We start from the raw sequence: 22,260 nt of genomic DNA on the forward strand, positions 1-22,260 counted from the left end.
GACACCAGCAGGAACATAAAAGCACATGCCACCATTAAGTCCAGGGCCATGTGAGAAACAAAGTGGAACACATGTACAAGTGAAGTAAGCATTGTAATGATGCAAGAGTGAAAGAGCTATAGTCACCTTAAAATGTGAAAAAAAAATGTTATGAATGGATTCTTGCTTGTGGCCAGTGAGTTACTTTCACAATAATATCAACACATTAATGATGAACTAAATAATGCAGTTGTAGCTTGATGGATGGACGAGAACAACAATGGTGACTTCCAGAGTGACATGACTCCCAGTCTATAGTCTCCATTTTCTAGTTGAGTCACAATAATAGCAATCCAACTTCGTTGTATCTCCATATGAATGTACTCGTCATTGCTGAGGTTTATGGGCGTATAGTTTCCTGCGCACGTGTGTGTGTGTGTGTGTGTGTGTGTGTGTGTGTGTGTGTGTGTGTGTGTGTGTGTGTGTGTGTGTGTGTGTGTGTGTGTGTGTGTTACAAAAACAACCAACAGCACCACCTCGTAGCCCAAAATGCTAATCATCAGTGTTTCTACCATTTCCATGTAAAGGGACATCGTCTTCAAAACATCGCGGTGTAAATGTAAAACTTTTCTGAAACAAGAATGCAAAAACAATTCATTTTCACTTCAAACGTATTTCTGTAAATGGGGCCTACCTCACTTGAGAATATCTACCGTGAAATCAGATAAGTTAAATGGAATCTAAATCTTTAGAAAAGAGAAGTGAGTGGCCCCGCTGCTTTATATCTCCTCTTTGGTCTCCAGCATTTATTACCTCACTGGTCAACGGATCCATCCACCGTGTTTCGGCAATGGCCACTTTCATCACCAGAAGTGGAGCGAAGAGAAAGATGTTACGAGCGCTACATCCAGCCATTCCGTTAGATCCATTATTAGGCATCTGTCATGTGTCAGACTTCTGGACGGTGATGTTCATGAACAACATTGAATTTACAAGAGGAAATATGCTCGACTGCCTCACATGAAAGTTCTGATTTGCATGCTCTTCATCTTTCAGTCGCATTTACACGTAACCGCTTAACAACTGCCAGAGTTCATGGGAAGCGTTGCTATTACTCTATTACGGCAATCATCCGTGCCATTGATTTTTCATTTCCTTTTTTAAAAAGGGGTACCGCGGAGGGAACAGTGTCTGCCGAGTTCAATCATGGCTTCAGATGAAGTGTATATTTTTTCAATACCCATTTTAAGCTCCTTGCTATCACATATTCAATTGTTAGTTCCGACGAAAATACAAGAAAATACAAGTCAGGGACACAAATCCCAGCGTGTAGCGAAGAACCAAGACACTTTTTACTGAGAACTTCAACCTATATTAGTTTTATCTTGGGAAAAAAAAAAGACTAATCTTCAATCCATTTCATTATAATACTTTTATTTAGATGACAATGAGACCTTTTGTCAGAATAAAAGTCAATGTCACAAAGTCATCCATAAAAAAGAAAACAATAACTTAAGGAAACCAGAAGATACTTGATTCAGTATTCATTATGACTCTCTTGAATTTATGAATGAAAACTGTAACGTCAGAAAAAAAAAAAACTTTTGTGACTTGAAATATTGTCATTCAGGTAGTTGAGCGGTCAGGACTGTGAAATGGCCCAAGAATTCATTCACTTGTGCAAACGGAAGTTACAACACTCATCGGGAAGAAGATTAATTTAATCTGGATTTTAGTTTAAGTTACATTAGTGATTGGGAGGAAGATGCTTTATAATCTGGATTTCCGTTGAAGTGACGCGAGTTAGGAGGAAGATGCTCTGGATGTTAGCTGAAGTTAGTGGGAGGAAGATGAGCTCTAATCTGGATGTTGGGTTGATGAGTTACCAAAAGTAGTGGCACTAAAACAGTGTTACTTTAAAACACTCTCTTTAAAATCCACTTGTATGGAAGTAATTGGTGGCCTATATATTTTGAATATGGTAGGAAAACCCCTATCTTCAATACACAGTCTTTCCAATTCAAAACTGCTTTCATTGACTTTTGTTAAAATGTGAAGCATTGTAGAAGTCTTGCTCTGTACTTTGTCAAAAGATGTTGTCAGGATTAAATTAAAGTATTTAAGCCAAAGACTTTGTTGATGTTTCTCACAGAATGAAGGATTTTTTTGAATGGGCACGTTTGAATAGACTTGAAAAGACCACGGTTAATTTAACATCCCGGCATTAACGTTTAACTTTCTCGTGCTTTAAAAGCTTAACGTGGGATTTTCCCTCGGCGGGCGGGAGGCGGCGATGAAAAACGAGGGGAACTGGAGTTGTACGGAAAATGAAGGACGGGCAGGTAGAGGAGTTGAGGAAGGGGGCAGGACGCCGAGGAAAGTCAAGGTGAAGAGAAGGCTGTCAGCTCGCCTTATCGACAGCCCGAACCCCCGCGGGGATAAATACAAGGGAGGTGCGTGTCTGTATACGTGCGCGTGCGTCCGCGTGTGTTCGTGTCAGTCCTGATGATCTGCCATGTCAACTTGAGTAAAGGTCTCCCTCGGTGCCGGCGCCCTCAGGAAACATTGACATTCTCAGCTGAATTCCCTGCGTCTGCAGAAGTGTGTGTGTGTGTGTGTGTCTGTGTGTAGGAAAGCAATATAGCACAGGAAAAAGAAGACAATGAGGGTATCTGACTGCCTAACGAAGAGAATGAATTCCTCAAGTCAACAGTATTATCAACATTTATTGTACTCCGAGAGAAAAAAACTGAACCTCTGGCCATTCGGCTGGACAGCACCATCAACGGTGAATTGTCCCAGCTGTCATTCATGCTGACAAATATGGCGCCTTCCTCTGGAGATAGGTCACCTGTCCGGTCTGACAGAAAGAAGGCAGGAGCAAAGGTTCATCTATCATGCTGTGTGTGTGTCTGTTTTACAAACTGTTCATTACAAGCACACGGGCAGCGGGTGGAGTGACACGGTGGACACTTAATACATGATTTAAGGCTATGTTCACACTAAAAAACAAAGGAGCCACAGATTCAACTTAAATATACTACTTTGGGACACCGTTTAAACAGTACAAATCCACTTTGTCCAAATTCAGCTCATTTTACAATGCAATCTCAACAATCTCATTGGCACCATGTTGAATGAAGACCCACTTCTCTAGTGGGATTAGAAGGGTGTTTTTATACGATTAAAATAACTGAATTTTGAACCCATGTTTGATTTATTATCTCACAAATATAACTAATCTCAGAAACTTGTGTGTTTAAGAAAAGCTTTTCAGACTAATGTGCTTTATTTGGTTAAATAACGGTGGCGATTATGTGATGTATTCACATCACAGCACAACTCGCTTTATATTAATTACAAATGCTGGACGTCTGTATGCACAGCCTTCTGTGTGTGATGCCACATGGGATCATTTCATCTGATCATGGTTTATTTAAAGAAAATGTCAAAAAACCGTGCAAAAACAACCCACAAAAATATATATATAATATAATATGAATAGCTTGAAGGCCTTTTGGCAATATTGTGTGAGAATGGGACAAACTGGACACCTTGAAAATACACTTACATTTTGTGGCTTCGAGCTAAACAGTTCTTTTTTGTGTGTGTGTGTGTGAAAAGAAGCAAAACCTGTTTCATATATTAAGACATCCATCCCGTTCGACCGTGAGTCAAAACAAGTCAAAAAATGAGTTTCAAATGGATGAAAAATAAGACTTTCAGCATCTGCCATCTGTGTCAAGGCTTACGCTGGAGTTTGTAATGCAACACACGTGCGCACACATCACACCCAAAGTACATCTCCCCGAGTCATGTTTACACCCGTTTGATTGCGGAATGTGTGCATGGCATTTGGAAGTGCATTTGCACTGCTGAATTCAATCGTGCCCCGGAATATTGGCACCTCTCAGATATGCAACGCTGCCATTTACAATTGGTGAACAAAAGATTTGACTAATTTGGGATGTGTGAAGGTGAGAAATAATTTATATTGCTTGGTTTCCTTCCTCTTTCCTGTCCATTCTCTCTACAAAAGCAGTCTCCCCCAAAAACTCTCTTGATTCTGTGCTGTTCTTTGTTAATGGACACTGTGGTTCAAAATCTTTCAATAAAACCAAGCAAAGTCCAAAAAAACTATTTCTTTAGCACAAAATATAATAAATATTTACACAGCCCAAAAGAAAGTTCCTTTTTTGTTTTTGTTTTTTGTTAACCCAAAGTAACAGGCAGATGTCTAGCTTACCTGCCAAAGCTAGCAGACTCACAGACAAACAGAAAGTCTGGGGAAAAGAGATGAAGAGCAGAATGTTTACTGAAACCTGAAGTTTAAAGGATTTTACAGCTGAGGAATTTGAAAAAGAAATATGAGAGTAGTTCCAAACGGTATAAAGAGATAAGGCAACCAGGAACTACTGCTATTGTAATAACTCACGTTTTGAGCATCACCTTGATTTAATAACCTCCGTACGTGGGGGTGGAGGACTCAGAGATGGGTATATCGATTGCAATTTTCAATTAATACAGTGCAAGAGTTTCAGCTAGGTGCCCGATCCAGCAAAAGCATTATTTCCACCTCAGCCAAAAGTCGTGCCAAGCTATTACTTACAGCCACTGCCCTCGGTGCTACAGGCCACAGAATGTGGCCATCCACCCTCGACCAATCCCCTTCAAGCTCTTGACATGGTGACTCCGTAGGTCCAATGGGCTTAACGCTGCCCTCCTTTTGGAGAAGCCAGAATTGCTTTTGCATGCCCAAACACTATTTCACAACTCACTCGCACCCTCTTCTTCCCTCCGCTTTTCCATCCGTACTTTCATTTCTCTGCCCGCGCTTTCATTCACACACGGTCTGCAAATGGGAAGATAGCTGCAACCTCCCCGGTCGCTCGCCGTCTCATTTTTGGAGCGACCTACCACTGAGAACTTGAGCGAGGAGGGGAAGCATGTCGCGCGCGCGTGTGTGTGTGTGTGTTTGAGAGAGTAAGAAAGAGAGTATTTAGGGGCTTAGGGGGAAAGAAACAGAAAGCAAACCGAGTAATTATTCAGGATTCACACTGTGTCTCTGGCCTAATGAGGTGGCGGGTAATTGCTGGGTCCGGACTGCAGCACTTTGGGGCCGGGGAGAAGACTAGAGCCACCAATAAGGTGGGAGGCATGAATAACAAAACTGGACGAGAATGGGACCAGAAAGTCAGAGAGCATATGTGTGAAAAAAATAAATAAAAATGGAGCCAGTCGCCGCCTATGAGCTCCTTTTATTTGGTACTTTGATTGTCTTTTTCCCCGTCGACTTGCCGTCTGTTTCCTGACTTTGCTCACTGGATCAGGAGGTTTGAGGGGAGGATATTTTTTTTCTAAGGGGCTGCTTATTCATTCCTCCTGAGGTTTGACTGAGTGATTTCAGCTGCTGATGAGAACCTGCGAGGGCTAAAGCCCCCCCTCAAGACTCTCCTGATCCACGCGGCGTCGAGCTCCGAGTCCATGCCGAAGCCGGCGTGACCTTGATCACAACAACTGGCCTGACAATCGATGTTAAGCCTGAAACACGTGCAGTACACATACAAAGAGGCAGGCCTCTATTTTGATTTATACACCCACAGCTCCCTTTGATTCCTGCATCCCTCACGCTAACTCCTCTTTTCTTTGCATTTCAGGCAAAGTAAATGGTCACCTGTAGAGTCGCTGGTGAGGATGAGAGCAAATGCATTTCAGTGATCAGGATTCATTAAAGTTCGACGAGGAGGGATGGAAAAGAAGAGCTGGACGTGACCAGCGCCAGTTGAAACCCATCAAGCTTATCAAGCATTAACAGTAGGCTAGCAAAAGCAAGGAGTACCACACTTAGCGAGCGGCACTTAGTCCTTTAGAATTGCTCAGAGTCGATTTGCCTCGTACGGACGGCGCACACAAGGCATAAATAAAGGAACTTGAGAAATAAAGAGCTCCACTAAATGCGCACTCAAAGAAAGATAACAACGTAGTTTCCAGATAGAGGTGGAAAACGGCATCAAAGCGATTCGCCCCTGTCGATGTACCTCGACGAAAGACGGCATAACAGCCTTTCTCAATGCGCCTCGCTGCTAGCAATTTTGCCAACAATTTCCCCGGTTAATGGTAGAAAACTGAATACATAATTATGGCAGATACTAGTATTGAAACACTGCAAGGTTAAAAAGAGAGCAGGTGTTCTGAACAATTATGATACTGTGGTTTAATACATGGTCACACAGTGTTGACATCTTTGTAGTTTTTAAACATAAAAAACAAAGGGGTATACAATATGCTAATGCTAACTAAACCTAAAGATGTGAGTGAAAACGACATGCCAACAATTACCCGGGGTTCTCAACCTGCGTTAGCAGTTCTAATGCTAATGCAAAAACAGAAACGTTGTCGTGTAAATGGGACGTGAGGTCTGCAACGGAAGTTGGAGTGAAATTTTGGTTTCTTTTCTTTTTACGGTCCCTTTTACTTCACTAGAAAAGAATCAAACTCTCATAGCACTCCTTTATTAAGTGCATTTTTTTTCCATGTGAACAAACCTGATGTCGTTATTCTGTACTGTCCGTTCTTTTCCGAAGGTCTACGTTCTCTTTGTTGGCCTCCGTTGAAAATGTCTCTATTCCACCACCATTGTGCATCTATTCATGACAACCTCAGAGCAGGAAAGGCCTCAGGGCCGGTGAGATCTCTCAGTTTACCCCTGATTGAGAACCACGGGTTTAGAGTCCAAGCTTATAGAAAACTGCAAACTCTTTCACTTCATGCGAATATAAATGGTGGGTAAATAAAGAGACGAGGCATTGGGAGGAGGTGCAGATTGAAATCAGCAGTACCGCAAACACAGCAGCTCTCTGCGCTCCATTAGTATGCTCGACGGCAGCGTGTGCCAGCAGCTGGATCCATTGTACACATGCACATGTGCAGCTCACACCCAGCCAGTGCTACGCAGCGGAACAGAGGATCCCACATACGCAGGCTCGCCTCCCAGGATCTGCGTCCCTCTCAGCCGCGTTGTCTCTCGGCTGCGCATAGCGTACCCAGAGAATGAAAGCGAGAGATTGAGAGCGAGGAAGGGGGAGAAACAAAGGGCCTCGTACTGCACGCACTTACACAGCATCTCTGTCTGAGCTGGTTCCAGATGAATAAGGCAGAATACCAAGTGGCCCACTTATACGCTGCGCAGAGACAAATAGACCAGTCAATCACTGCAGGCTGCTGCTGAATAACAAATGCTCTCCAGTGTGTGTGTGTTTGTGTTTGTGTGTGTGTGTGTGTGTGTGTGTTACATTATTTTTTTTTGTCCTCGTTTCCTTGTTCCATAAACGCATCGCTATGCATAAACATAGTGTAACAGTGTGGGAAACAACCTCCTCTTCCAGTGGAACGTGATGTGCTTTTCATCGTTACACCAGATAAACCAGACGTTGTCACTACCAATGGAGACGGATAATGAGAGGACTACAGTACAAAAAGCTTCCACAATGCCGCTGAAGGTAATGGAGCCGCCATTAGTGAGCTCTAAAGACCAACATGTGGCAGCAGTTATCAGGAGAAGTTTGAGAAATTTGAGTTAACGGCGAGTGCAGGAGAAAATATTTTGCCATTATTGGGTTTGACTTCAAGTTGTCTGTCCGAGTTTGTCCTGCGATGGACTGACGACCTGTCCAGGGTGAATCCTGCCCTCGTCCATATTTAGCCGGGATTGGCTCCAGCGCCCCCGAAACAGGATAAAGCACAATAGAAGGGTCTGACTGCTGAATGTTTATCTCACTGTTTCAAAGCCAGATACAAATAATTGCTTCAGGGAAAAATCTTTGTACAGTCTGACATTATGCAAATACATTGTTGATATTATGTACGCAACCATATTTTTTCATGCAGCACATGATTTACAGAAAGCCATAACTTGGCAGAGGAGAAATTCTAGGAAATAACAGTGTAGAAACATGAAATAGGGGTTAAAAAAATCACCTAAATTATTTTAACTTGGTATTAAAGTACTATTGGCATATGTTGATACTTTTCTTTTTGTAATATGAAGCTAATTCAGCCTTCTGATGGACTTGCAATCCATCCAGGGTGCTCCCCACCTTTTGCTCAGTGTTATCTGCGATAGACTTCAGCGCATTAGATCCTTACTTGGACCAAGCAGATGTAATAGATGAGGAGAGAGATGGACACTTTGTGCCATTTTTGAAATAATAAAAACAATTTCCAGGCATCTTTTTTATGAGATCATCAATAATGTAACACAATTGTTGAGTATATTAAATGTGTCTTTCCTGTCGGGTATAAAAAGCACTTCGCCCGTAATGTCAGACAGTTCCCGGGGTGAACAGAGTCAACATTCATTCAACATTCAACAAAATGCTGTCACTTTAAGCCATTTCACGCCAATTCCTGGTATCTTAGGTCCAAAAATGATCAAATAAAGTCACTTGTATGAATAGAAGTACAAGTAATTATCATGAAATTGTTTTCAATTAGTACTAGTTAGGTCTGATCTGAAAATAAGGCTTCTATGATGCAGTGTGGCCAAACCATGAGCCTCATAATCATGACTTCACTGTCAAAAAAGTGTGTGTGAAAATGTCAGAAATCCCAGTTTCTTCTCTACAAAATGTCAGAGTTGATGGGATGTTTACCCAAACTTTGGATACCCCTGCTATATAGACCGCTGTGAAGAAAAGATGAATTTTACTGGTGCCTGCAACTTTCCCTCCAGTCATGTTTTTTATGTTGGTGTCTTCTCCAGGCCGCCTCTCTGGAGTGCAGTATGTCAGAGAACAGTGACCAGCACAAGAGATGCACACACTGCAACTCCACAAAACAAGAGTTTTCTCTATTGGGATCCGATCCCATCCATGGACAACACGGACTGTTGCACTGCTCGGGACCACTGCTGCACTGCAACCGTGACAAATTTATCAGGGCACAAAGTGAGAGATACGGACATTGTCTTGTTCTGAGGGTGAAAGGCAATGGCGTTGACTCTGAGCTACGACAATAACATTCCAAAACCAGATTCTGCCATCAAATGGCTTCTGTGTCACTTGGTTTTTTGGGTTGTTTTTTTTCTGATCTGTCATGATTAAGGGAAAGGGTTCAGGTCCTGTTCACACAATGATATTTGTGTGTGTTTGTTTCATTTCATGTTTGGACAGAAGCCTTTTGAGAACAATGTCTGTTTACGGCAGAAATGCTGGAAGCGATCCAAGTTAGCGTGCCCTTTTCAAAAAGTTGCATTTTCAGTGGCTCTGAGCACCCTAGTGAAGTAAACGGATACCCAAACTGTAAAGGAATGTTCTTGTTTTCGCAAATTCAAAATCAGACCAAAATCTTATTCGTGGTGATTCATGCACCCCCTACAAATCATATCGTTATCGCAATACTCAATATTATTGCATTTTCGCCTGATATCACATTCAAATTCATCTTCTCCATCTTGCACTCATGGCTAATCCACGTCACACCAACGTCAAATGAAAGAAGAATTAAAAACCTGCTTCGACCAATCATTTCCACGAGTCCCTGTGCCTTGCTTGAAGGACGCGTCTTGAGGCAGAGCAAGTTTAAGACGGCTTTGGCAACATCGCAGCTGAAGCAGTCACATCAGAGCACTCCTGAACGCAGCCCGAGTCTCATCAACACCATCAGAAGGGCCAAACCAGCTCCCCGGATTATCCCAATGCCACCGCCAGCAAATCACCACGGTCACATATAAGTTCATGTCCCACCCTTCTCTCCGGTGATCAGTTTGAAAGGTTAATTTATTTATTTTTTTTTAAAGGGAACTGCAATTAGAGGCAGAAAATGACTGCAAAAAACTAAAACCTCTGTGATAACACTCAGTGACACAAAACTACGTAGGAATCAGCCTTTTAACAGGCTGCGACTTGAGGCCAACGGACTCATCCGCCAATTCAATTACGCCAGTTTGAGGAATTTTTCTTTTTGGCACTATTTGGAAATGATAATTGCATTAGACATGGAAAGATGGCTTCAAAATGTGTTTTTGGTTACTGAGGTCAACCCACTGCATATCTTTTGTAGTTAATGAGATTGGCTGATGTCCAACAACCCAAAAACTCAAATGGAGACAAATGACATCAGTTTATCTAGTATGAAACATCGGTGTTGGAAGAAATGATGGGAAATGGATTCTTTTTTCTGCGTGTTTGCAATATCTCTGCCACTGAGCTCGGTCTGCATTCATAAATAATAAGTGTTGTGTCAATAATTCTGACAGCTTCTCCTCCCGGAGTGGAACGAATGATTCTGGGTTTAAAACAAAGAAATTTGACTTGAGCTCTTCTGCACTGACTGACGGACACAAAACATCACCTCTGATGAGCAACTGCGGCTCTAAGAACACAGCAAATCACTTCATTTTCGTTCTAAAGGCAAAAAAAAAAATGTTTTTGCACCTCTTTTACTGAGAATCTTCTGTGTCCACTGACACAAGGTGTGTGTGGGTGTGTGTTGTATCTGTACACTGCTTCCGCACCGGCGGAGAGAGAGAGAGAGAGAGAGAGCGAGAGAGAGAGAGAGAAAACAGCGTGACCGGGTGGCAGGCCTGTTCTTTGAGATTCATTTTCCTGGCCCAGTTCCCAACCCCTTCTCTTTTGATGACATGCGTCCATACCTTTCATAGAGCTACAAAGCAAAGCGACCGGCGCACCTGTTCATTCTCTCATTATACATGCGGAAACACGCGCGCCGGATCCGAGCTATACCATTTGTGTGGCGTCAGGAAACCCAACAAAGGGATTAAAACCTTTCAAAGCAATCAGTTTCATGTACGTAGATGACAGATCCGGGCCAGAGATGTGAGACTGGGCGATTCCAGACCACTTCACTCTGGCGAGCGACCCAGAGAATACCTTTTGATTCATGGTTTCCCCAAAATAAATGCCACGTGACGACGTGATAAGTCCTACCTTTGTTTTCCGGGCAGGCTCAAGAAAAAATTCCCAGAAGGCAGTCTGACATGTTCGGAAAAGTGTTGACTCAGAGATAAAGCCTTGAGGAAGACGAGGGAGTCAGTAAGACGCAGGAAAGACAAGAAAGAGGAGACGAATGGCGAGAAGGAGCCAAAAGGTTCAAGTTCGGCGAGATCTCAAGGTCGAGGCGTGAAATGTGTTTTTCTGTTGTTTGGAAACACTGATGAGGAAGGAAGGCAGGCCAGAAGATGTGCGGCTGCTGTGAGGGAGGAAGACAGGCTACAAGAGCGAAAACATCATGCACATAGGAAAAGAGGCTGACATGCTGCGGCATAACACATCTGGAAAACCACTAACTGGGGGTGTAGCGCTTCCCCAGGTGAAAACAACCAGGCGGTCGCAAAAGCTGGTTAAATACACTGCTTTGATATTGATCATCCTCAGTGTGATAAACTTTTCTCTTTTTTTTTTTTCAGGCAGGATAAGTCGGACCCTCTAATTAAGTGTCAAACATAAGGCCCGAGGGCCAAAACCGACCCACAAGAGGCTCCAATTCGGCTTAACCACCAAGAAAATTGTGTAAATTTCAGAGAAACATTGATTGAACATATTTCCTAAGATTTCTTGAGACCTGTGTCGAGATATTGCCGATGCGTCCATGAAAGCTAGTAAACTAGCATTAGCCCCAAGCCATGTTGCCAGGGTGAGATTTTTTGGACATTTTGCACCAGAGGGTTTCATTAAAATGAGCCTTATGTTGAGATTTTAGTCATTTTTGGTAGTGTTTTTTGGAGAAAATAGACATTTTCATCGCGTATATTCTTTAAATAAACTTTAAAGTTGAAAGGCACTATTTCACTGATCCGTCCCACTCAAAATAAAATGGGTGTGTATGTGGCTCCAGAAATAGGAGTTTGACGCCCATGATCTGTTTCATTATCAAGTTTGCACCCAACTTGTACCTTGTTACATATTTTCCATTTTTCTAACAGATTAAATTGGTCTCTAGTTGTAAAATATATTTAACCTTAGAAAGTTTATAGACTTTTACCAAAACTGTCACTCAGGATGAATTTTACACATTTAACAAATTAATTTAAGCCTAATTTGTTTTCATAGCTGAACGGCGTTTTGGTTGTTTTAACTTTTTCAGCCAGTTAAGTCATTATTTTTTATATTTTTTTTGATTTTTAGATTAAGCAATTTCACCTGCTTTATTTGTTTTGGGTATGTTTTGCCATGACATATTTTTGTAAACTGATGTTTTAGCTAAAATGGCCTTAAAATATTAGCTCATTTGCATTTTGATATTTTCAACTGTTTTGGAAATTGAGTTCTGTTTTAACTCTGTTTTTAGCAGTTAAATCCTTTTGAGCTATTTTAATCAATTCAGCTAATTTTGCAGTTTAACCTTCTTTTGATGTTTTTAGTGCCTTCAGCTAATGAACCTTATCAGTTTCAACCATTCAACTATTTTTAGATTCTTTTAGACTATTTATTTTTCAGCTTTTAGCCTTTGAAGCTGTTTTCTTTACCCTCTTCAACTAATTTCGGTATCACATGTTTCTTTAAGCTGTGTGATACGTCTCTTTAAGGAAATATAAATTAGATACATGTTTATTTAAGCATGGTTTTGTGAAAGCTGCAGATGTGATTTATGGATACAAAACCAAAAAGAAAAACGATTTATGCACCAATCCTGCTCCTGGTCTCTTTTTTTTATTGTACATGAGATTTCAACATTCGTATCATCTGCTTCAGGACATTTTCATGTTCTGATGTTTCTTTTATGTGAACTGACCCTGAGCCACCTGAAAGGTGGCTCTAAATAAAAACTTTCATTGTTGTTATTGTCTGACTCAATCTGCACTTGCAGGCATGAACTAAGTTTGGATCGAATTAAAATCCATGACAAAGCACGTACGAGAAAACCAATACCACTCTGAGATTTTGTACTATGAAGCGTTTAAATGCAGATCGTGAGGATAATTTACGAATCGCCCTCCCCTGATTGGATAGGAAGAGCAATGTTCTTCACATAGTGGATGTGTTATAGCACAGAATGGCAACCTCTCACCAGAACATCATTGCACAGGTTGGAATACACAGGGAGGAAGGAGCTTTAACCAGCAACCAACTGATCCGCCGAGTCAGTATGTGTTTTGTGAGCACAAACAAGATGAAGAGACGTCAAAATGGAGGGATTTAGAGCCCTTGCGTGGCGCAAAGCACTTGAATGTGCGTTTCTCTGTGTGCCATTGTGCGTTTGATCGGGCTGCTGGTGAAGTCCTTCCGCTCGGTGTGCACATTCTCACAACAGACACACGTCTCCTACATGATTTCCGCCCTGACATCTGTCGATTCGCTCCCCTGCTCCACTTCTACCTGTCATCCTCGAAACCAGCAGGTTCAAGCCGCTAACACTCCCCACAGGCAACAGCTCCAACACAGGACTGTATAACTCTCCCTCTTCCCCTCCCCTTCATTTGCTTCCCTCTTCCACCGAGCGAAGGATCTCTGCTTATCTCGCTGCGGCTGTCACGCCAAGCGAGCAGTTATTATCACCTTCCTTTTTTTGCCCAAGACTTCCAGGAGCCGGAGGAACACCTCACTAATCAGGCCCCTCACTGTCACGCCCAGTTATATTCCTGGAAGGCAACGCGGCAGCCGACCTAACGGCGGCGGCGCACAACAATAAAACATAAACCTGATGGCCAATGAAGCACGGGGTGGCTCGTCAAGGGGAAGGTGAGGGTGATACAGCTGAGCTTTGCAGCCACCACTTCATAAGCAAACAAAGACTTATGCAAACAAGTCTATTAGCCTGTCACCCTGCCTCTGCCCCTGTTTAAATCAAGCCGGAGGAGAGTGCTGAATGCTAATTGTACATGAGCTCTGTGCCACCAAAAGCTGCTGCAGCCATTCTCCGGGAATAACAAATGTCTCATCCTTATGTGTAGCTTTGGCGCTAAATCCAATTTCACCTGCCGCGCCTTAATGCTTAACAACGTGAGACATGTCACAACGCTAATGCTCAAACTCATCCGCTGTTCAGAAAAGCTCACAGTGTGGATTCTGGTAGCCGCGCGCGTGTGTGTGTGTGTGTGTGTGTGTGTGTGTGTGTGTGTGTGTGTGTGTGTGTGTGTGTGTGTGTGTGTGTGTGTATATGTGTGTGTGTGTGTGTGTGTGTGTGTGTGTGTGTGTGTGTGTGTGTGTGTGTGTGTGTGTGTGTTTAAGTAACATCTCCAATATAAAGAGGTGAAGATATGGATCTGTATTTACAACTTCTTTTCCAAAGTTCACTGAACATTTCAACAAAGATGACTTTTTTTCTTCTTCTCCCAATTCAAGCCAGTTCACACCTCGGCAATATCTATGCAAATGTGTGCACTATCGCTCCGAGGCCGCGACCGGCGGTAAAAGCATTAGCAGAAAGCATATTCCAATGAATGCATACAGCCAAGGTCTGAGAGAAACACTTGAAACATTCAAATAAACATCAGGATCAATCCGCTCCGCTCTCCCCTTCCACCTCCCTGGCTTCACTCCGTGGCTGGCAGCCACCCAGCAGGTGACCACGCAGCGGGCGCACAGGACTTAAATCGCTATTTCTCCTCGCAGCATGTGTCCGCTGCGCCTCGGGAGCCGAGGAACCAATCTCATGGTGGTGCAACGTTTTCTCTGTGAGTGACGGAAGGTTTCCAGAGAAGGACGTGGGCGATTTGTGAGGCCAGGCCGTCGTGAGGTAATAACTTCTTGTTAGCGAATGTTTAAAATAATATGGAATGTGTTCTTGAGTCATGTTCGCTCAGTCAGGGAGGCGGAGGTAGCTTTGCAAAGTTCTGATGCGCTTAAAGCCGCACAAGGCTCAACAGATCAGGCTGTTTCAAGGTACAAACGTGTTATTCCTAAGAATCAAGTGCCTGAAGGTTAAAACAAAAGAGCAAATCCCAGTCGAACAATCAGAAGTCAACCAAACAATGTGCCACTTCAAAACCAAACCAGTTGCCTGTGGAGCTTTTGCTTTAATGTCGACAAATCTGAGCAAAATCTGTCACTCCGATAATCATCCGCACTGCAGCATTCATTCCGGCGACATACTTTCAAACCGCGACACTCAAGGAAGGGAAGGTTTACTTACGGTCGTTGCAGAACGAGCCTCCATAGGACGTCATGGTGCAGTCGCAGGTGAAGCCCTCCCACTGCTGGAGACACACTCCCTGATGGTAGCAGGACTCCTCCGTACAGGTGGTACTTGGTCCTGTAGACAAACCCAGAGGGAGAACGTTCATCCAGGACTTACGTCCAATGACATTCATTGATGCTGGCTATGGTCTTGCATTTTTTTTGATCCTCATCACTTTAGTCCAATATAGTATTTTTTTACTCAAACATGAAATGAAAAAAAAAAGGCCCAATGGAATTATTATTATCTTTGGCTGTCTTGTTTCTTAAGGCTTTTTGAACAGTGCCATTAAAAAAGAAAAAGAAAGGATTTTTTTCACATTGTTCACATTAAACTTGCCTCCATATCTCTTCATCTGGTACAGTGTCAAATTGAATAACTCGTCCTGTCCTTGCCGGTGTTTATCAATACTGCCTCCATTAAAAATGCTTCTTTAAAAGTGTCTCCTCTCCACCAACAGCAGCTTCACCTCATAAGTAGTTTTATAAGATTTGATAAATATGAAGTCATAATAAGCTTTGGTCATCAAATCTCAATTGTTCCATTTGGAAGTTATTCTGAAAGTGTTTTTGCATCATGTTCACAAACGTTCATGACTTCTTTAACCACGAAACCCAATCAGTCCTGCACGATGGCATGAAAGTTAAATACCTGCTGCATTTTGATATCAATGATTTCAAATGAAAACGCAAAAACCTTTGTTCCATTTTGGGACTCAGTTTACATGACGATGGCGCTCGAAGCCAGTGAAAAAACAACTTGTTTAAAAATGATTCCTAAGGTGGGACACTTCCTGAAAAAAAGTTTGGGCTCAGTCCCGAGCGGGCGGCGGAATCGCTGTAATGCACATGTGCACCACAGCCGTGGTAAATGCTTTTTCTATGAGTAGATGGACAATTAGAACAATGTTTGCCTCCAGAGTGTCATGACTCCAGATTCCAGATTCTCCAGGGACTTCCTCGTTTTAAAGTTGACAGTCACTGTAATAACAATCCATCTGGGTCGTCTGTGCATACGAATGTTCATGTACTCCCATTGTTAATGTTTATGGCGTATTGTTTTATGTGCGCCCTTGTGTGTGTGGTTTTCATTACAAAAAACAACAAACAGCGCCAACTGGTGGCCTGGCATGCTCACTACATCGTTTTCAGTGTTTCTGCCATTTCCGTGGAAACGGAACATTTCAGAACGTTGCTGTGAACATGAAACATTTCTGAAACAAAAATTTAAAAAACAATGCATTTTCACTTGAAACATTATCGTGTAAACGGGGGCATATCAAATAAAAACCTAACCAACCAACATTATGATGTACACATTTCAGTGTTGGCAGGATGGCATCACACTGAGGCTGAATCTACATTGGAATGTCCCGTTCCAACATTTCCTAAAGTCTGTTACTGATGCTTTTTTATCAAAATATTTGTGTGTGAAGATTCCAGTACATGAGAAGTTTCTAAAATTCTCGGACCAATCCCTAAATAGACAGTTCTTGCTTTGTGATTTGCTGATTGCAAAGTGTGGTTGACCATTGTTACGTCTTAAAGTGGCAAAAATAAATTTCGGGCATACCATTGTTTTTAATAACCTTTCTGCCAAAGCCCACTCACTAATACAATGAGAACATATATCTATATCCACTACAATAAGATATTCAACATTAGCCACCCTATTTCATTGAAATGGTTTGTTTTTCACAGAGGCTTTCTTGCAGAGATTTGACATTTTAGCAGCCTTCAGCAAGCTGTTGTGAGAAGTAGTAGCTTGTGAGAAGGGTAGCAGCTTGCACAGGTTCAATTTGAGAAGTGTAACATGTGCGAAAGATGCAAAACCAAAGCAAACAGAGCCGGTAGACGGTTCACCGAGACTAAAAACAGAAAAGACAAATAGGTTTCAGCTAGAGGGGAGGATACCTCGAAGATTTCTCACTGAAGCTTGCGATTGTGATTTCAATATTTGAAGAGCTGGTGCTCTGTTTGAGCTTGAGGGAAAAAGGTTTAGTATCAGCAAAACTGAGACAAAAGACTTTCCATCAACGGTTTTCACTAATGTTCTTTTCCATATTGTCCCCAGAAAGTATTCAAACCCCAATCTGATGTCTGACGGCTCAAACATTATAATGAAGTCAATCACAGGTCGATTGTATACATTTTGGACATTTACATGTTTAATAAGCCTTTTTTTTGTTGATTACAATTCTACCAAACCAAATATGTACAACCTGAAAATGTGGGATCTGATTCACCTCAGTGTTTCTATATGTAACGTCAGCAAACGCTTTCAAATATTTAACTTTTGGTTTGGTGTTTTTTGCAGTCTTTGGCAGACATGATTGAATAAAATCACCCTATACGGCTTTCATGCCAATGATATCTATATAATGTTATCCAATCCAAGCTTTGCACAATTGTAGGTGGAAAAGCATGACCGGCAGTTTTTCTTTGAATTGCAATCAGAGAATTCTTTGCACTTACATATTTATGCATGGTGAAACAGTTTTTTTTTTTGTTGTTTTTTTTTGCTTGGTCCAAATTTGTTGGCAGCTGGCTCTATAAGGGGATGGGCTTCCAAACCACCAGTTCACAACTACATAAGAAACCAAGAACTCATCATGCTAGCATGGTAGATAATAATTTACTTGTATGCAAATCTTTGTACATGATAACATGAGACACACTAATGTATAATCACTGTAAAAGTGCCTTGAAGTGACTGTTGTACTTGGCACTACAGAGATAAAACAAAATGAAAATGAATTGAATCAAATAGTGATTAAAATTCGACAAAATATGTTAAAATGGGGGCACAACGTTGGCTCCAGCCAATGGCCCGATGCGTGAGATTCTCGTGAAGCCAAAAAAACTGACAGTTTTCAAGTTCTGCTATAAGATTCTAGAAATTGCCTCATTATTTTCTCTGACATGTCCAAATCTATTTTTATGTGGACGTCAGGCAGAGCCTTGGCCCCTGGTGCCTGTTAACAGGGCCCGGGACCCCAGGTTGAGAAGCACTGTATTGGAAGATAGCGTGACAGGCAAGCATTTCCTGCCTGTTTGTGCTTTGTGTGTTCTTGTTTTGCACAGATGAGATCGGCGCGCGCTCCCTCCCGTCGTCACGGATGGCTGAAGACATCTAAATTGTCGATTACAAACTCAACCATTGTGATTTCTCAGCGGAGTTCTGGGCAGTTCTTCACACTGAACCGGGAACTTTCCACTTCGGATTGCTCGTGCTATTGACTCAACAAGGAGCTGTTTCAAATGTTTTGTTTTGTTTTTTGCCTGTGTTGACTTTGTATTATCAGAAGCTAATACGACCAACTGAACCGCGGGGAGACAAGATCTTCATTAGTTTTCCCTTTCAGACAAAATCTGATTTCAAATAATTGTTCTCAAAATTAGAGGTGGGAGGGGAACAGAAAAACAACAAAAGCTTAACGACAGATAGAAGATTAGGATGCAGATCAAGTCCGAGGTGAGACAATAGTTCTAAAAATAAGGGTGCGTGGCGGCTGTTGTGTCGCTGGTGGTAGGGTTTCTCATTAAAATCTCAATTAAACACAGACATTTTCAAAGAACCATGGTTCAGTGCCAGAGTAATTTGTTTCTGCATAGATAAACAGACATCTCACTGTGCCATTTACAAATGGCCCAATTAAAAAAAAAAAACCCTCCTCTTAAACCTGTGTAAGAGGAAGAAGTAAATACAAAATTAAAAAAATAAATAAACAAAAATAAACAACCAATCATGGTGTTTTTACTCATGGTTAAAAAATGTTCACTTGACTGTGTCAGTAATGCCTAACCATGCTAATTACCCCATTAATTGGTCCCTAATAAAAGGTTCCCTTGTGGAACTAATTAAAGTTTTTGCCATAATTAATAACCATGTCGTGTAATTACTCCTTCCGTCTTCCTTCAAACTCCTGACGGGACAAACAATACCTGAATCAGTGGCTGCCTGAGAACTCGCAATCAGGTTTGACGGAGCATGAAAGTCCATCTGTCACTTTCACTCCACATGTTCAGGAAACTTGAAATAACAAAGTAAATAAAGGGGCTAGTCTTTTTATTGCCAGAAAAAAAAAAAAAAAAGGGAAAAAAAAAAGAAAAGAAACTTGAGGGAATAGAGCATTCCCTCGCTGCTGTCTGCGACGCTACACAGATTGCTGGGCTACAATGAAAACACCTGCTAGCTGGCAGTGCGCTCCATAGGAGGTCATTTTAAGGCCACGACATCGCCCAGGATAATGTTTTCAGGTGGAAGCAGAAAACTGTTGCACCACCACCCGTCTGTTCACAAGAAAATAGTGCTCGGAGCCACTGAAAATGCACTTGTGTGTGTTTGTGGTTTCATTACAAAAACAACAAGCAGCGCTAATTCATAGCCTGGCATGCTAACTACTTCGATTTCAGCATTTCCGTGTGAACAGATGTTATTTTCAAAACGTTGCTGTGTAAACACAAAATCAATGTGTTTTCACTTGAAACATTGTGTAAATGTGGCATAAAAAAACAATGACTATTTGTGTTCTTTTGAGAGTTATTACGTAATTTGAAGCTAACACTGCTAGCAGTGGGACTCATACTTTTACTATAGTTTGTGCATGAATTTTATAGTTTTTGTCAATTTTGACCTTACAGTCATTACATTTTTTTTGACACAAGATTTATTAAAAAGTTCTTAAAAAAAAGCGAACTGCTAACTAATGTTGATGTATTAAAACATGATTTAATTGTACCAAGTGATATTGTTCTTCCGTAATGTAAAATTTAAATCCCATATTAAGTGTCTTGTTCTAACAAGAAACGTCATTATAATAGAAAATGCAAAGTGATGTAAGAAATGTTCTATGTTATTAAAACGTTCAAAATGATTGATTTTAGACTTTGATGTGTATATCAAAGAGAACCATGATAATAATCTGTATAGTCTAAAATAGATGTTGGGGAATGGTCTATTGCTTGGACTCTGCATCCTTTGTGAGGGCTGCCCCAGAAATATGCTTAAGAGAGAGAGAAAAAACAATTAAGTAGGTGATTCTGTGCCAAACTGTAATGGATAGACATTGCCTGAATACTGAAATGATTTGATTGCTGCAGTTTCTTCAACTGCAACTTCGAATTCTTTACATTGTGAGCTAATATGAAAGATTTTTCACTCTATTTTCTCCTTTCAATCTGTATTTCGTGACTTTTTACTTGTGTTTCCGCTGTGAGGCTCACATTTCAGTTTTCTCAGCCTCTGTCTCTTTTCTGTTCGTTGCTGTGATGATCTGCTGAGTCAGATGTGCTGCACATTCAGTGTTACAGCCTTTATGTGGCCTCGGGTCTGGAGGGACCAGACCAGAAGCCACCTCTGACTGCACCAGGCGACCCGGTGCGCAATCAAACAGTGACCTCGGACACGAGCCGGTGCCGCTGCTGGCGGCGATCCAGGACGACAGCACATCCGGAAAAAGTCATCTTTGTTACCCCTCATCAGGATCAATCAGAACATTAAAAAAATAAAAAAAAAGACATTAATTTGACAGAAATGATGGCCTCTCTGGGATAATGACACCATGGATTTGATCACAGTGGCATTGGAGAACCAATTCTGATGTATTTCTGTAATATCATCCAGGGAATTTGTGGATTTGCAAAAGCCGCAGGGACTGGATATACTAATATTTATCAAGAGGGGTTCAGGACTCCAAAACCGGTCAATTACCAATGCTCAACTCCCTGGCACATCCAATCATTAACTAATATTAGCATCCATTTCGAGTGCCTGCGGGAGTCAGAGTGATAGCTTAATGCAGTTTTAAACTGTGTTTTTGGAGCGACGTAATTGTGCCATATAAGTGTAGGCAGGTAATAAGAGCTGGCGGTTGGCACGAGTGGTGGCGTTGGGGAACAAGTGAGGGAACACATAAAAAATAAAAAAAAAGAGTGGAGAGGAGAAAAAACGAAAAGCTGGATCAGTGCAGCATCGAGTCGGCCAATGCAGCCCTCGGGGAAATCAAGTCTGTGCTCTCTGATGCTCGGTTTGCCACCGAGACGTGGTGGAGGAAGGGAGGCGGGGGAGGGGGGAGCAGGCCGAAGCCAAAATCTGCAGTCACATTCAGGATTAACTACCCAGACAGTCTGAGAGGCGACGTAAAAACGACACGCAAGAAAACATCACAAACGTGCCTGAGATTAGCCACAATGACGACGACACGTCCGGGGGAAGAGTCCTCCCCCTCATGCAGTGGTTTTATGGGGCATCACAGAGGATATATAGAGGACGGGTTGTAAAGACTGCCCAGAGCTGGTGGCGACAGTCTGGGCATGTTTCTTTCCTTCAAGTGGCAGTCATGGGTGTGATCTGTCCACAGAGGGCAACAAAACCAGCATGTGTGTGTAAATGCGCGCATTAAGCGGCGCAACAAAATTGTGTCTTTTACTTCCTCTATTTGATTAACTGTTGAAAAGATGGCACTCCCTGAGAGGAATTATTGTTACTGTGTGTGTATAAAAAGATTAATAACTTGGCAGCTTCACAGAGGTGAGACTATAACAGAGCGCAGCAAGGACGAATCACTTCTGAAGGCCAGCTCAGAAGTTAGCTGTTAATCCTTATTCCCTCCACAATCAGGGATTTTTTTAATTTTTTTGCTGTTTTTTATCTTGTAGAGAATAAAGTCAATGACAAATCAATGGACAGAAGCTCTGCACTCATGCTCGGGATGCACCGATACCAGCTTTTACGACCACTCCTACTTGTAAAATGAAGGACAATACCGTCATGTACTTACTCACCGTTTTAATGAAGTTAGCAAAAATGATATATATATATATATATATATATATGCTCATAAAAAGTTCAGTAAATGAGAACATTGTGTTCCTTACTGTTTTAATTGTATCTCATTTGCATAGTTTGTTCATCATTAAGTAAAAACTAACATCCTCTTAAAGTTATTAAGAATGGAAATGTTTGCCTCCTAAAAACTGCTCTAAATTGTGAAATATTCACGTTTGTGTCAGTATGTTTTGATTTATTAAATCGATTAAGTTCAATCCTATTCAAAGATTGAACAATTATCAGGATTTTAATAATTTCAATAACAGTTTGATTCAACTATTCTTATTTTGTTTATGAAAAAAACTGGAAAAAAAA

General features: G+C 41.6%; 1 protein-coding gene across 1 annotated transcript in view; it reads right to left on the reverse strand.

Moving 5' to 3' along the window:
• The window catches only part of LOC308123694 (neurexin-2-like), a gene marked incomplete at its 5' end in the record, with an annotated part of 459,246 nt that overhangs the window by 339,521 nt on the left and 97,465 nt on the right, over window positions 1–22,260 (reverse strand). The window contains one exon of the mRNA XM_080486315.1: window positions 15,070–15,189. Within this exon, the coding sequence (XP_080342441.1) occupies window positions 15,070–15,189 (120 nt within the window). The remainder of the gene's footprint in view (window positions 1–15,069; window positions 15,190–22,260) is intronic.

The sequence above is a fragment of the Lipophrys pholis genome, assembly GCF_963383615.2.
Source record: "Lipophrys pholis genome assembly, chromosome: 18".
In the NCBI taxonomy this organism is placed as follows: Eukaryota; Metazoa; Chordata; class Actinopteri; order Blenniiformes; family Blenniidae; genus Lipophrys; species Lipophrys pholis.